Here is a 14,591-nt window from a genome sequence, read left to right on the forward strand (position 1 = left end):
TCATGTAGTCGTGTACCAGTTTGTTTGAGGGTTTGGAAGCCTAAGGTCCTAACAAGAATATTTTGAGGTTGTGATCTGATACTAGATGTTTCCTTGAATATCGGATTTTCAGAGTACAGCTGGCAAGGAGCTGTAGGCAGCTTCATGCGACAGAATAGGTGGTGTTCCCAGAAGTGGAGCCTATAGAAGCTTCTTGTGAAATTTAAATGTACGTGTTTATATGTCATATGTGCAGTAGCCCTAAAATAGAAATGACAGGTATCATGCAAAAATTCATTCTAACGGTTTAAGAAAATGCAATTAAATTTAAAGAAAATGTTTTAAATACTTAAAAATACTGAAAAGGTATAAAAATGGAAAGCATGCACTGAGAAGTTTGGAGTACCAAATCTAAACAAGAAGTTGGCATTCAGTTTTATTGTGCAGTGAGCAGCGAATACTTCTTTTTCTGTAGCATTACTTTCTGTGCTGCTTGGGCAAAATGGGATTACTTATTTCAGTTCTCATTTTGTACACAGTGATCGCATTAGACCAGGCTAAGGGAATGTTTGTCAGCTTCTGGAAGTAGATTCAATGTTTTTTCAGGTTTTTTTTTCCTTCAATAATATAGGAAGATTATATTGAAACAGATGAGAAGAAACTTGTTCCTCTCCGATGGACTGCACCTGAGTTAGTAACGAGTTTTCAGGACAAACTGTTATCGGCAGAGCAAAATAAATACAGTAATATATGGTATGTAGCGAATTCTTAAAATAATTTCAGTGTTAGATTTTGGAATAAATTTTCAAAGGTTATATGAAGGAACAAATGATTCTTATAGTTAAACTGAACGTTGGCCCAGTACGCTGCTTTCTGATTTTATCACATGTACAGTAGGTTTATCTCCACAAATCTGAAACTGCATCTCGCTTCGGAAAGCAGCTTAGAAATAAGTGAGAATCTAGAATCAACTTAATCTAGTTGTTCTCACAGCTAGATTAAGAAAAAAATATTTAACAGAAGAAGCATTAATAAAAAAATGCTTTGTTTGACAAATGCCTTCAAGTGTTCGTGAAGGAAGGAAATGGTGAATAATTTTTCCATTAATATAGTAGCTGCAGATGATCTAAAAACGTACTGAAGTTGATCCCACTAGAACTCGACTAAGTTTCATTGGTAGAAATGATTGCTGCTGTAACACGTGAGGGCTGCAGTTAGCTGGTTGTCGCTGCTACCAAAGAGTGGGACTGGAGAAAAAGTCCAGTCCCAAAGAGGGACTGGAGAAAATCTTGAGGAATTTATTTTTGAAGTCATCAAGTTCCCCTTGAATTCCAGGGAAATTTGAGGGGTGGAATTTGGGGCTTAGGCTGCCAGTTCTTGAAAATGTTTGTATTTAAGGGTATTAAATAAGAAACTTCTATTTTTTTTAATGTAAATCTAGGCTTACAGAAAGCAAATGGGATGGATAGAAGTGATCTAAATACTCTTTCTTGCATCCTTCAAGCAAAGTTCCTCAGACTGTACTGCTAATCTAAACTACCAGCAGCCAGGGCCTTAAGCATTCCAAATTTTAGTGCCTTTCATACCGAGCCGCTTTGTGTAAGTTGGTCCTAGATGACTTCCAGAGACCTCTTCTAAACTGAATAGTTCTATGGTAATACATGCAGAGTCAGTTACTTTGCATTTTGAGCAAGAAAAGGTAGTCCAAAGAATCAGAATCAACTCTAATCACTAAAAAGATGATTAATGTAGTATATAGCACTGAGCAAAAGCAGTATTTCCCAGTTCTGCAGCTTAAAAAATACCAATTTAAAGAAACCTGAAACAGATTTGCTTTCTAGTGGTCTAAATTGTAACTGTAATTTTTGACTAAAGATTTTGCTACTGTTGTTCCAGCCATAAGGTGACTTTTTTAATAGGCAAGACTTTCTTCCACAGATTGGTCATTTGCAACCTTGTGTATTTTGTTACCTTTGCTGGCATTGCTGTCAAAGAACTTGGCTCTTAAGGTTTCTAGTGTTCTGTCAAATGCAATTAAAATGAGTTAATGGAATTTGAAATTCCTATTGAGCCAGTAGGAGAGTGATATTTGGTGGTTCTTGCAAATTGTTTTCTGTAGTCCTTATTTTCTTAGGGAGAGCAATTTTAAAATAGTTCTTGGAATGTACAGTCATTTTGCTGCTCTTTTCCAGGGCTCTGGGTGTAACGCTGTGGGAGCTGTTTGAGAATGCTGCTCAGCCTTACTCAGACTTCTCTGACAGGGAAGTCTTAACCCATGTCATAAAGGAGAAGCAGATTAAACTTTTTAAGCCACATCTGGAGCAGCCATACTCTGACAGATGGTAAACTTTAACTTTATAAATTTATTTTTAAAGCTGATGAAGATGTATTTTGTATTACCTATTTCTTTTAAAAGTATATTGAAATTGTTACAGGTTACTGACAAAGAAGCATTAGAGAAAAATGAGAGGAATTGCTTTGGATTCAAATTCCTGCCAATAATATGTGTCTTACTCTTTAGTTCGTTAATTATCTGATTACTATAAACTGCTTTTTTATATGGAAACTATCAAAACATGTTTCCTATTTGCATAGGTATGAAGTTCTGCAGTTCTGCTGGCTACCTCCAGAGAAGAGACCGACAGCGGAAGAAGTGCACAGACTTCTAACTTACCTTCGCATGCAAAGCCAAAGGGACTCAGAGATTGATTTTGAACAACAGTGGAATGCTCTTAAACCAAACACCTCAAATAGAGAAACAAATAATTCTGCATTTCCGATCTTAGATCACTTCACAGGAGATAGACTTGGCCATGAAATGGAGGAAGTTCTTACTGTAACTGAAACAAGCCAGGGTCTTAGCTTTGAATATATCTGGGAGGCAGCTAAACATGATCATTTTGATGACTGTGGTCATGTGAATCCTGATGAAGCAATGACATACACAAGTATTTTCTTTCCAGTGGAGGTTTTTGAGAGGTCCCTTTCAGAGCAAGGGCCAGGAGCACAGGATGGAAGTGGTCAGGAAGCATCGCTAGCTGTTCCTGGGGTGTTACCTGTGTTTGATGCGCACAAGCTTTCAGTTGGAAATGACTACTATATCCAGTTAGAGGAAAAAGGTAGTGGCTGCAGCATGAATTTTGATAACCAGTCAGTTGTACTAACTACAGAAGTTGATCAAGAAGCCGTACAAGAAAAAAGTTCTCATTTCATGGTTCTCAGGGATCTTGATGTTGAAGAATCTAGCACTGATGGGGACTTCTTCCACTACAATACAGATCCCAAAGAGGAATTTTTGCCTGCTACTAGTAGCCCAGAAAGTCCTTTCCAAAGTATCTTTAATGACATTGACAGATCAGAAGAATTAACAAACAGAAAAATACTTGGTTTTGCTGAAACAAATGATATTCCTAAAGACTGTAAACCAACTGTTTTAAACTCAAACACAGATATTACAAATGTCACAGGTTTTGGTGAGAAAGAGCATTCTAGTCATGCTTCTGAAAACAAAGCAGTTTCCATATGTGAAAACATCTCTAACCAGTCTGACTTGGTAACTTTAGAAGAACTTTCTGATAACTTCTTGTTTCTTCAAGAGAAAAACTTATTAACGGGGATACTGTCTAATAAAACCAGCAGTGATTTGGGGCAAAAAACAGAAGCGGTTCTAAAAAGTGTATTAGAAACCTCAAGCAGAATCTCTGCAGAGCCTGTATTGGCTGAAAATGTGCAGGTCTTTTCTTTAATACGTGAAAATCCTGGAACTATGAAAGATGAAAACTTTAACCCAGTAGCGGTGGATAAAGATATGAATTCTCGGTCTCAGACTACTGTAGAGATAGAAGCATCCTCTAGTCCACCTGCAGCATATAACTTGCATGATAAAGATATAAATCTTCCTTACTTGAAGGATGAGGGGAAACTTTCAAATGTGGAAGTCAACCAAGTCTTGTTCTGTAACACTGATACTTTCTTTCAAGAGCTGTCCAATAATGCAAAAAATAATAACGTTGCTAACAATTCATATTACGGTGCTGCTGTTGAAACAGATCAGAGTGATGTACAAATAAAACAGGGAATACTTTCCAATTCTGATGAAATAGCTTTTAATAGGGAAAAATGTGATCAGGAAGATACGGAAAGAAAATTGCTATGTAAGTCGCCCATATTAAAAAAAGATGAAGATTTGTTAGAGGAAAAACAAGAAACATCACATAATTTTGAGAACTGTAAGGATGTTCCAGAAGAGGTGACCTTAATTTCTGTTGGTGCTTCAGACTGCGCGAGTCAGGACAGTCTTTTGGAAGGTAGCCCATCTCCAAGACAAACTGTAGAACAAGTCTTAGAGACGCCTGATTCTTTGGATTCTTTAGATGTAATTGAAGTTTTAGAATCTTTACAGGCTCAAAGTCCTCAAAAACTTTTGCCTCCTGATAAGCCCGCTGACAGTGGCTACGAGACAGAGAATCTGGAGTCTCCAGAATGGACTTCCCATGTTACTGTTGAGGATGCTTCCAATGGAGATACCACTCACTGTAGTGTCAGTGAGGGCAGTGTCAACGATCTGCCTTCTAATCCAGTCATAATTGTTTCAGAAGCGGCACCTTGCTTAGATGCAGTAAACAGCAATTTTGAAATAACCCCTATATCAAATCAAAATTCATATAGAGACTCTGCCTATTTCTCCGATAATGATTCCGAGCCAGATAAAAAAACAGAAGAGACTGTAAATCTATCGAGGGAGACTACGTGTGGCGTTTCTTCAAATAGAGGAGAGAATACTAGTGAGAAGGATTACTGTTTGGGAGAGAGACCGCAAAAGCACAATCTAAGAAATTACCAGGATACCAGTACTGAGAACACAAAGCCAGAACTGAGTCGGAAAACAGAGATACAAGAGCTGGATGTGGGGGTGCAGGGGTGTCCTGAGGAGTGGACTGAGGCAACTCTGAATTCCCTGGAGCTATCGGTGGAAGATGACATGAGGGATGAAATAAAACTCTCTGAGACTTGCCGTAAAAGTGTCTCTTGCGTTGGCACTAATACTTCAGAACTTCTTACACACAGAGACTTCAAGTCTGTGCATAACATACACGGTTCTTTAGATTCCAGTAATAGTGAGAAGCCCTTCTATCATAATGAAGGACAAAAGCTGAAGGAGCCAGACATTGAAGGAAAGTACCTTGGCAAACTTGACGTTTCTGGAATGCTTGATTTAGAAGACGGTGATGATGCAGATGAGGAAGATGAAAACAGTGATTCTGAGGATGACATGAGGACTTTTCATATGCATAGTCTGAGTTCTGACAGTGAAGATGAAACTGTTCACCAAGTTCCTGAGATACTTACTGACAAGGATGATGGAAAACATCTGAGAAGCTTATTGAAACCTCCAGAACCGCTTCGTGAAAGGCAACCTGAGCACTGGAAAAACGAGAAGAAGGCTGTAACGTTCTTCGATGATGTCACGGTCTATTTGTTTGATCAGGTATCTGTTTTTTAACTTAAGAAGTAAAGGCTGGTTTTAAACAGGAAGGGGTGGAATAGATTAATTATATCTGTGCATTCACTGTTACCAGTTGATTTTCTTAGATCTTGTTTCTGATGTTGGTTCTTTTTCCTTTGTGTAAAGAAACTTTTTCTTGGCTAGATGTAGTTTAATGCTGGCAATAGAATGGCTGCAGTGACTTGAAATGTAGTTCTGCTTTGCACAGGGTTGCTTGCAAAAGTCCTAAATTTCCATTGCTTTTTGAACCCTGACTGTAGGCACTAGATTTACACTGTTTTTTTTAGACACGTATTACTGATGCGTGTAAGGCCGTGCTTACATTGAGAGGGTGAGACAGCGTATTACGGACTAGATTTTGTTAGCAATTTTATTTACTGGAATGTTGTAGCTTATGGAAGTGGACTGCCTGTTAAATGAGTTTGAGGACTTAGGATTTATGTTTGAATGTGTTTACTATACAAGTAAAACCAACGAATCTTGCATTAATTAGCACTAAAACAATTTATGTTTAATCAAAGGTGAGAGAAGCAGTTAGATGACAATACTACTTTTTACTAATACGGTGTTATTCAAGCTCAGTAAAACAATATTGATCTGCTTATACAGTCCAAGGTTAGATTTGTTTCCCATTTGTTTTATCAGTTTTTGAAGTTGTGTAAACTGATACAAAGGGGATTGTGTTTCAACACTGTAGTGACTGCACTAGTGCAGTGAGTCTAAAAGAACAGTCGCTTTGGAAATGCTCGTGATGATGTGTAGAAATACTAGGAGTCGTCGTCATCTGCAATAGAAAACATAGGTGATATATTTTCTTTGTCTTCTCTAGAACAATAATCCTACTGTCGGAGGGGAGGATAAAAATAAGGTGGATCAAACTGCTTAATTGTTGAACTGTCAAGTTTCACAGTAACTTCTAAAATGTTGGCTGCTTCAGATACCAGTCATGCAGCGTTAGTCTCTTTGTCCTGAATCGTAATTGAGGAGTAAAAAACCAAACAAACAAGCCAACAAATAGAATGTTGGGAGATAGGACTGTAGGCTTCTCTAAAATAGGAAAAAACCCAAGCCAGTAACCCTGGCTGTGTGTGGCTGATAAGGGAACCGTTCTGTTCAGTTGGAAGATGAAGCATTTCAATGATAAACCATGTCGAAATTGTCACTTCTGCATGCGCTTTAGCGTACAGTTGATAGAACTTGCTTAGAAAATGGAAGTATACGTATATGCTTAAAGAACAACTCAGAGTTCTGTTGCGTGGTTCTAACTAAGAGCTTGCAGACCATTTAATTCCATAGTAGATTTGATGGGGAAAATGAGAAATTTTGGAAAGCTAGCATCTAACTGCATGGATACATTGCGTGTACAAAAGGGTTAAACCTACTTTGTTTGCATTAGGAAACACCAACTAAGGAACTGGGAAACCGTGTGGCAGACTTGAATGGTGAAGGCTCTCACAGCGCTCCTGCTCCATCTTCAGGTTTTAGTTACTTCAACAGATTTACAAATTCAGAAAGCTCAACAGATGAAGAAGGTACTTGAAAATGTTTATACACAGCACCGGTTGAGAGAGTTATGCATAGTTTATAATGAACTGTCATTTAAAACATGTGATTTGACAAGTACACTGTGCTGTGCTGGCTTCAATTTTGCATCTGAAGCAAATACTTCAGCTGGGCTTGGATACTGATGTTTCTGTTTACAAGAGCTTGGGAGGTAATACTGTTTATCTGTTGGTGTGTCTCGAGAGGCATCCAAACTGCAGATAAGAAGGGTTTGTGACCCCCAGGACTAGAACAGGGTTGGCTCAAGAGGATTTTTTTGTTTGTTTGGAGAGAAGGTCTGGATGCTGCAGAATTCCAACACTTCTTGACCTCACTGGAGTGCTTGTGTGACCTCGTGAGGACTTCCTTTGTACTGCCCACAGCTGCATTCAGTAAAATACAGGAAAGCAAATAATACTCTTTAGCAGCTTTCAGAATGTAAGTGTGAATGCAAGATTTGAGCCTCAGGGTTCCGAAACAGAGTCTTTTTTATCTGGGGAAGCGTTACACACCTCTGTTCCAAATGCAGTTTCTTTATAACTGTCAGTGTTCCCTCTGTTTCTGACCTTTTTTCTCTTCAGTCTCTGTCCTCTGAGTGTACGCATGCTGTGGGTTAACACAGGCATACTCACAGCCACTTGCTCACTTCCATTCCCAGTGGGATGAGAGGAGAGGAAGATTAGAAGTAAGAAAACCTGTGGGTTGAGGGGAAAAAATATTTAATAAGCAAGGAGATATGAAAGAAGAAAGAAAAGTGGTGCAAACTCATTCATCATCTCTCATGGATAGACAGGTGCCTAGCCAGTTCCTAAGCAAAAGATGGCTGACTTCCCAAACTCCTCTCCTCTGTCTTACTGCTGAGCATAGTGTTAATGGCACTGAATGCCAAGTTTTACATGTGGGAGATGACAAAGTTAGTGTTTTTAAGTTGGTATTATGCTTGTGTGTGGTATGTATCAAAAGCCTCCTAAGTTTGGATTTTGCTTCCAGAATTCATTGGCATCCTCTGTAATTCTGCGATGTCATTTATTGTGACTTGAGGTCTTGTCTGAAAAGCTACAGTAGGTTTGTTTTGAGTTAATGCGGTCTTCCAGGGACTTGCTTTTGAAATCATGTGACTTTACAGTACTATAAACTGCTCCTTTTTTCCTTGATTTCTTTGTTTTTTTACACAAAGGTGGCGGTTTTGAATGGGATGATGACTTCTCTTCCCCAGAGCCATCCTTCATATCAAAGGCAGCTAATAGCCTTATTAGCTCTAAAGCACCTCTTCAGTCAAAGTACTTCTCTCCGCCTCCTCCTGCCCGGACTCTCGAACAGAACTGGTCACATTCATCCCCTTACTCCAGATTCTCAATTTCTCCTGCGAACATGGCAAGCTTTTCCCTTACGCATCTTACAGACTCTGATATTGAGCAAGGAGGTAAGTGATTTTAGTTAGAACTATTATTTTGAAGCTACAAATGAAAAGATTTATCTGAAGATGTTATTAGTATAGATGACAAATCTTGTTCTGTGTTAAATACTTTATGAGAACATTTTAATACAATAAAAGTTATGTCTCACCTTGTATTTCAGTAAGACAGCCACATGGCTACAAACTTGTGGTTGTGCGTTCTCCAGAACATCTATGAGACAAGCTCACACTTCTTATTTCTTAAGTTAGTACAGCATTTGTAGAAATGAAATCTCTGCTGTCCTTAAGCACTGTGGCAGTTTAATAATTCGCATTATTGCCTTGTCATAGGTCAGTTTATTGTTATTGCACAGGATGAGGAATTTATCTGCAGTTGTCCAAGCTCGTTTTACAGTTCTGATGTATTGCTTTCTAGAAGGTGCATTTTGATGTTCTCTCCAGAAGTGCAGCATGTTTTCTAAAGCTGAGTAGAGTAATTTGTTCAGAGAGCCAAGCAGATCAGTTCATTGGTATGCTGAATAGTAGCAGTATCTATTAACAGAAGCTTTCTTGTCTCTAACAACAAGCTTTTAAAAGCCTGAATGCATTTTTGACAACTTAAAAAGAAAAAGAGCAAACTTGAATCAGTTCAACATATTATTAATTTAGATAAAATATTGCATTATAAAAATAAAACACTACTGATTGCTGAGCCTTTCTGATGATCAGTGTGTATAAAAATATAATCCATTCCTTAGTTTTGTATTGTTCTTGTATCATGCTTACTGATTAGCTAACGTTGGCTGCTTAGTAACTTACAGGTAAGAGATTTTGGAGATCCTGTGCTGCCTCATGTCCTGAGAGGTGACACTGAGCTGTGTGATTTAAGCAGATGTATATGTACATGCCAGCCAAGTGTTTACAGTAGTTGAAAGCTGTAGGGAAAGATTACCCAATGCTAAGAAGTGTGCAGTAGCAGAATGGCAAGTTCTGGGCCAAGTCTCGCAACGCAGCGGTGGCTGTGCTGAGGGATCTCACTGTGCCTTTCCTCTGCTAATAGGAAGCAGTGAAGATGGAGAAAAAGATTAAATGAATTCAAAACTTTCTGGGACTTCATACACAGAACGCACAGACTCTGTGTCTGAAACTTGTTTGTCTGAACTCTGGATCTCCTGGAGTGGCACAGGTAATCAAGAAGTCCTAAGAAATGAAAGTAAACACTGAAAGCAATGTTAAATCAGGACATTAATTTGAATGTGTATTTAACTTTGTAATGTATTTTTAAATCAGTGCAATTTTGCTTTTCATTATTGAAAGATGATTCTGCCGCTGTTTTCAAGTACTTGAAGTATTTTTCAGATAACTTAAGAAACAAGTTAAGCAATTACACTACAGTCTGGTTTCTGTATGAGATTGTATAATATTCTTTTTATATTTTTCCATGTAATTCATTATCTGTTTGAACATGCACCTGTTGTAGAATTGTGTATAACTGTCCTGTGCAACAGGTGGCTGTGTTGCTGAAACTGTACGAATGATAGTTGATCAGTAGTGAGCCATATTTATTTAAAAAGATATCACTACATGTTACTTTGCTTATTACAATTGCACTATGGATTATTCTTCCTCTATTTCCTGATGTACAGAATCAAAACGTTAAATCTTTCAAGGAATATAAGACAAGTTGAATTGGCCCAGTTACCCAGTTTAATTTGTCCTTTTTGTAGCCTTTGCTATGCACGGTACTTGTAAAACATACATAACTTCTGAGTGTTACGTTAGATTTGCTGAAATCTTATATTCAGTACCATTTCTAAATGATGATTATAGATTGTTAGTGTTCATGTTTTATAGGAAACTGGAATAGCGTATATGATATACTCTGGAATTTGTAGATGAAAGATAATGTCTCAATTCCTGAATACGATCCTACTGACTGCTTGAACTGTAATTCCATCTGACTGTGTCATACTTAAGGGCCTTCCAGTTGGTACTACAACTTTCTGCCTTGGAGAGAGAAGAAACAAAATTGACTGTACAAAACTGGAAATAATGCATCTTCTAAAAAAGACTGATTTAAACAGACTGGATTTCAGGCATGTTTGGCCCTTCAGTTGTACATCCTGTGAATTTTGAAGCTCTCTTCTGCTGACTGCAGACTGGGGCTGCCATTCAGAGGCCTGTGGTAGATCTACCTCTCAGTGATGTTCCGACAATTAAGAATTACACTAATGGTTAATAGCCAATTCTGCACCCTTTATAAGGCCAGACTTACTGTAAGATATCTGCAGGGCTCCATGGTACATCTTGAAATGCATACCCAAAGATGTTGTAAAGTTTACTCTGAAGCTGTAAGGAAAGGAATACAATGTGGTTCTTTAACCTTCATGCTTTCCTGTGCGTTTAGTTAAATTCTTTAAATTGCTTGGAAAAAAATATCCTTAATTACTATTCCAAAGTGAATTAATTTGAGAAACAAATCCCTGGCCTCTTGGAATGCCTTATGCAGCCGCAGATCTGTAGGAAACACTGATAGGAACCGTTTACCTGGCTTTAAATTACATTGTATTTTAGTGGCTCTTTTTTGGCAGGGCTTCAGTATAATGGTGGTCCTAGCACTCCGTGTTCAGATCCAGTCACCTGAAAACTTTCGTCCCACGAAGTACAGGAAGACTAGATATTTACAGATGTGTAAAGTTGGTGTCTTATACTTCTATATGGGTTTTGATTTTTTTTAAAGTATGTTTTAAATGACAGGAATATGTTAATTGCTTCTTCCCAGCATTATCTAGCCCTTAGCCAGACTGGCTTCCATACCAACCAAAAGGGAATGACCTGGTTCTGTCAAGTTATTTGAAGCTGCCGATGTGTTGATGAGAACTTTTTGGGTGAGGCTCTCAGGTTCGGAGCTGGTAAGAACTGTGCTTCAGTGTGAAGTGCGGAACTGAATTCCTCAGACTTTTCCCAAAACATGATTTGAGAGACAAAGCCAAGTAGTTCTTAATACGTGCTTACAGTATGTACTGTAGAGGGCTAAAGGAAGCTGTGAGCTACTTGTAATGTGTTCAAAGATAGATAATTGACTTGGTGCACATGTTGTTGCTTGAAATTCCATACTTTCAATATTAAACTCCTTGATACAACTAGGTTAAGGTATTGCATCGATGTTCAGTAATTCTCACACTATGTTAAGTGTGAAAATTCAAAACTAAGAATGAAACTCTGTGCGTGTTCTGCAGATGGTGTGTGGTTTTATCTGCCTTGTGAGGTGAAAAGCTACCCTGTCAGACCTGGAGTTCAGCCTTAATTTTGAATAGCTTCGCTTAGAACGTAGTCCAGAGTTAGGTAAAAGCTTGTACTCCAAAATGTTAAAATTTGGTTGTGTTTTGGTCCTTAGAATTCTGGAAACTCGAATGTTTCTCACATGTGCAGTATTCTATCAGGAATTTCCTTTGATGGAAATACGATGATTATTCTTTATCAGAGTTTAAAGAAAATCTTACATAGGAATTGAAAGTTTTCTCCTTTGTCCAAATGGACTCGTTGCTAACAAATTGCCAAAGGAGCATATTTTCCAAAATGGGCTGGGATATGTATGATAGTAAGCAAAGTAATGGCCTTTTCAGCTATACAGTGAAGGGAGAAAGATGTGAAGTTGTCTCACCTCGGTTAACCTGTGGATTTAGTTTTGGTAATCCAGAAGGCTAGATGGCAATAATCTAAAAGGTCTATTTTGGAAAAATAAAATTATAGTTAACATCTGATCAGCTATTAGCAGAATTGAGGTATATCCACCTAGCACTCAGTGACACAATGAAGATGAACTGGTAATTCCAACAAATGACGTTGTAAGAAGATTTGCTATGAGTCATTCTTAAAACTGTATGAAATTTCTTGCACTAGCTACTTAAGCATGGTTTCAGTTTTGGAAGTACATGTACCTATTTTCAGTGGTTCATTATGAAGACTGGTTACATTTTAATTCCTTCTCTAGTACAGTACCTTGATTATTCAAAGGCATTGTCTCAATTTGGCCACTAAAGTTCTTTAAAAACCTGATTTTTCCCACCTAAGGAAGTTTATATTAAAAAAAAAATAAAAAAAAGATCCGTAGTAGGAAGCCAACATAGTGAGAAGCGTGGTGAGTCTTAATGGAAACGCCTGAACTCTCCCAAATCCCCATCTGCAGATACACAGCGTGTCTAACTGTTCATGGGAACTGCTGTGTTCATGGGAACGAACGAGTTCAGCATTTTTCATATCCTTGTTGATGCACTAATGAAAGCCATTGAAGCCTCATTCTTTTTATCAGTATTTTTAGCAGATTTGTATGTAGTACTCAAACCTTTCTTCACGAGGAGGCTGGTTGGTAGAAGGACTTCTCCTGATGAAGCACTGCGCTGAGGTGTCGGCACTGTCAGGTGTTAGTGAATGGCTATTTTTGTTGCAGTTGGTGAAAGGTGGAATCAAAATTTATTAGCCTTATAAGAAATAGCCTTAACTAAGAGCGGAGTGTACAAAATTACTTCAGCTTTAAGTCATACAGAAATATCCTTGTATGTTAATGGCTTTGGTACAAGACTGGAAAAAGCATAGAGGGGAGTCGAACATCATATAGACTTATTGAGAATAAGCGTTTGTAAAACCAGCAGCCTGTTTTTCAGAAACTTGAATATGACTTACAGTTAGTTTTGTTTATGAAATTGTTCGAACTTGCACAGTTGTAGGTGTAACTTAAATGATAAATGGTACTGATGTGTGTGTATATATGTTTAATTCTATTTGTAAATGAGAAACTATGTAACAAAACCATAGGTATGAGGTTTTCCTATTGTAATTTAATACAGGTATGAGGTTTATGGCAATATATCATAGTTAATGAATTTCAGGTCAAAATGTCTTTAAATTGTGTACATTTTTAAATTGTAATTTCTACTGTATATTGATTATCATGCATAGTGTGATTCAATAAATTGCTTGTAATTTAAAAATATTTAATATTAAAAATAAAATAGTTATATATTTATAATCTCTTTGTCTGTTTGTTCATTCTTAAACAGATGCCAGTAACGGGTCTGGTCCGCAGTGTAGCGTAGCTGGCTACTGTCAGATATGTTTGTTAGCATCCAGAGGCTGAGAATGTACCAAAGGGTCAAAGCCACAGTCCCAGGAGATGAGTCTACATTAAATAATACCACCTTTAATTATTTCTGTTATCACCCTTGTTTCAACTCCAGGTAACGTGTGTCTATGGTCAGTAGAGAAGCAATACTTCAGTTAGAAACAGTGTAATTGAAAAAAATATATATTTCTTTTAATCCTGGAATTAAATATTTATAGGAAGAATTCATAAGTACCCTTCAGAAAACAGGTGAATGATATTGTTTTCTCACGATGTATTGAATTTATTTGTATAAGATATGCTTCAGTCTAAATGCATGTGCTGAATTGACTTAAGATCCCCTGGGTAAATGCAGTACTTACATGTTATGGTAGCTTCTTTCACAGAGATTCAAATGCTGTCAGCCCTGGCACTCCCAGAGGCAGGAGGGAAAGAACTGTGTTTCTTCCTCACCTATTGACTGTTGGGATCGTGCTGACACATAGCAATGTAAGTAGTTAGTGGAAGCTGGTGTGGAAGCCCCTGCATCCATCTAACAGCTGTTCTGAGTCCTGGGAACAAGAAACTGTTATCAAGATGACTTAACTTCATTAGCTAAAATATAACTAGTGGGCTAAAATTTGACCGAGACCGGTTGTTATTGAGAACAGATGTGAAAGATCCCATGGCACTAACTGTCCATCTTATGTAGAACTTACTGAAAAAATCTGAGCTCTTGCCATGTTTATCAGCAGCAGCCTCCTTGCAGGGGATGGAAGTGCTCCTTGTGCCTTTGTGGCACAGGCGGTATGGTAACTTGCGGAGCCCGTGGCAGAACAGAACTGGGTTGGCCTTTTCCTTCTCTACCTGAGGACATCCCACCTGCTGAAGTAAGTCTGGGAGTCACCTGTCCTGCAGGGACAAGTGGCTGCTTACGCATTGATGTGGGTGGCTTAGCTTCCATCAGCGTGCGGCAATGCCTCCATATGCTGCCCGCGTTGCTGTAGCATTGTTGGCCCTGAAAGCCCTGCGACCAGCCCAGAAGGGGAGAGCCTGGTGCTCCCTGC

At 38.2% G+C, this 14,591-nt stretch overlaps 1 protein-coding gene across 3 annotated transcripts in view; it reads left to right on the forward strand.

Annotated features, from left to right (window-relative positions):
- The window catches only part of LMTK2 (lemur tyrosine kinase 2), a 36,670-nt gene extending 24,107 nt beyond the window's left edge, over positions 1–12,563 (forward strand). For 2 of the 3 annotated variants that reach the window (XM_021411592.1, XM_021411593.1), the window contains exons 9-14: positions 611–732; positions 2,172–2,321; positions 2,575–5,467; positions 6,882–7,017; positions 8,205–8,450; positions 9,484–12,563. In XM_021411592.1, the coding sequence (XP_021267267.1) occupies positions 611–732; positions 2,172–2,321; positions 2,575–5,467; positions 6,882–7,017; positions 8,205–8,450; positions 9,484–9,512 (3,576 nt within the window). In that variant the 3' untranslated portion in view covers positions 9,513–12,563. The remainder of the gene's footprint in view (positions 1–610; positions 733–2,171; positions 2,322–2,574; positions 5,468–6,881; positions 7,018–8,204; positions 8,451–9,483) is intronic. The other variant, XR_002443116.1, reaches the window with a different exon arrangement.

This window comes from Numida meleagris, chromosome 13 (assembly GCF_002078875.1).
Source record: "Numida meleagris isolate 19003 breed g44 Domestic line chromosome 13, NumMel1.0, whole genome shotgun sequence".
In the NCBI taxonomy this organism is placed as follows: Eukaryota; Metazoa; Chordata; class Aves; order Galliformes; family Numididae; genus Numida; species Numida meleagris.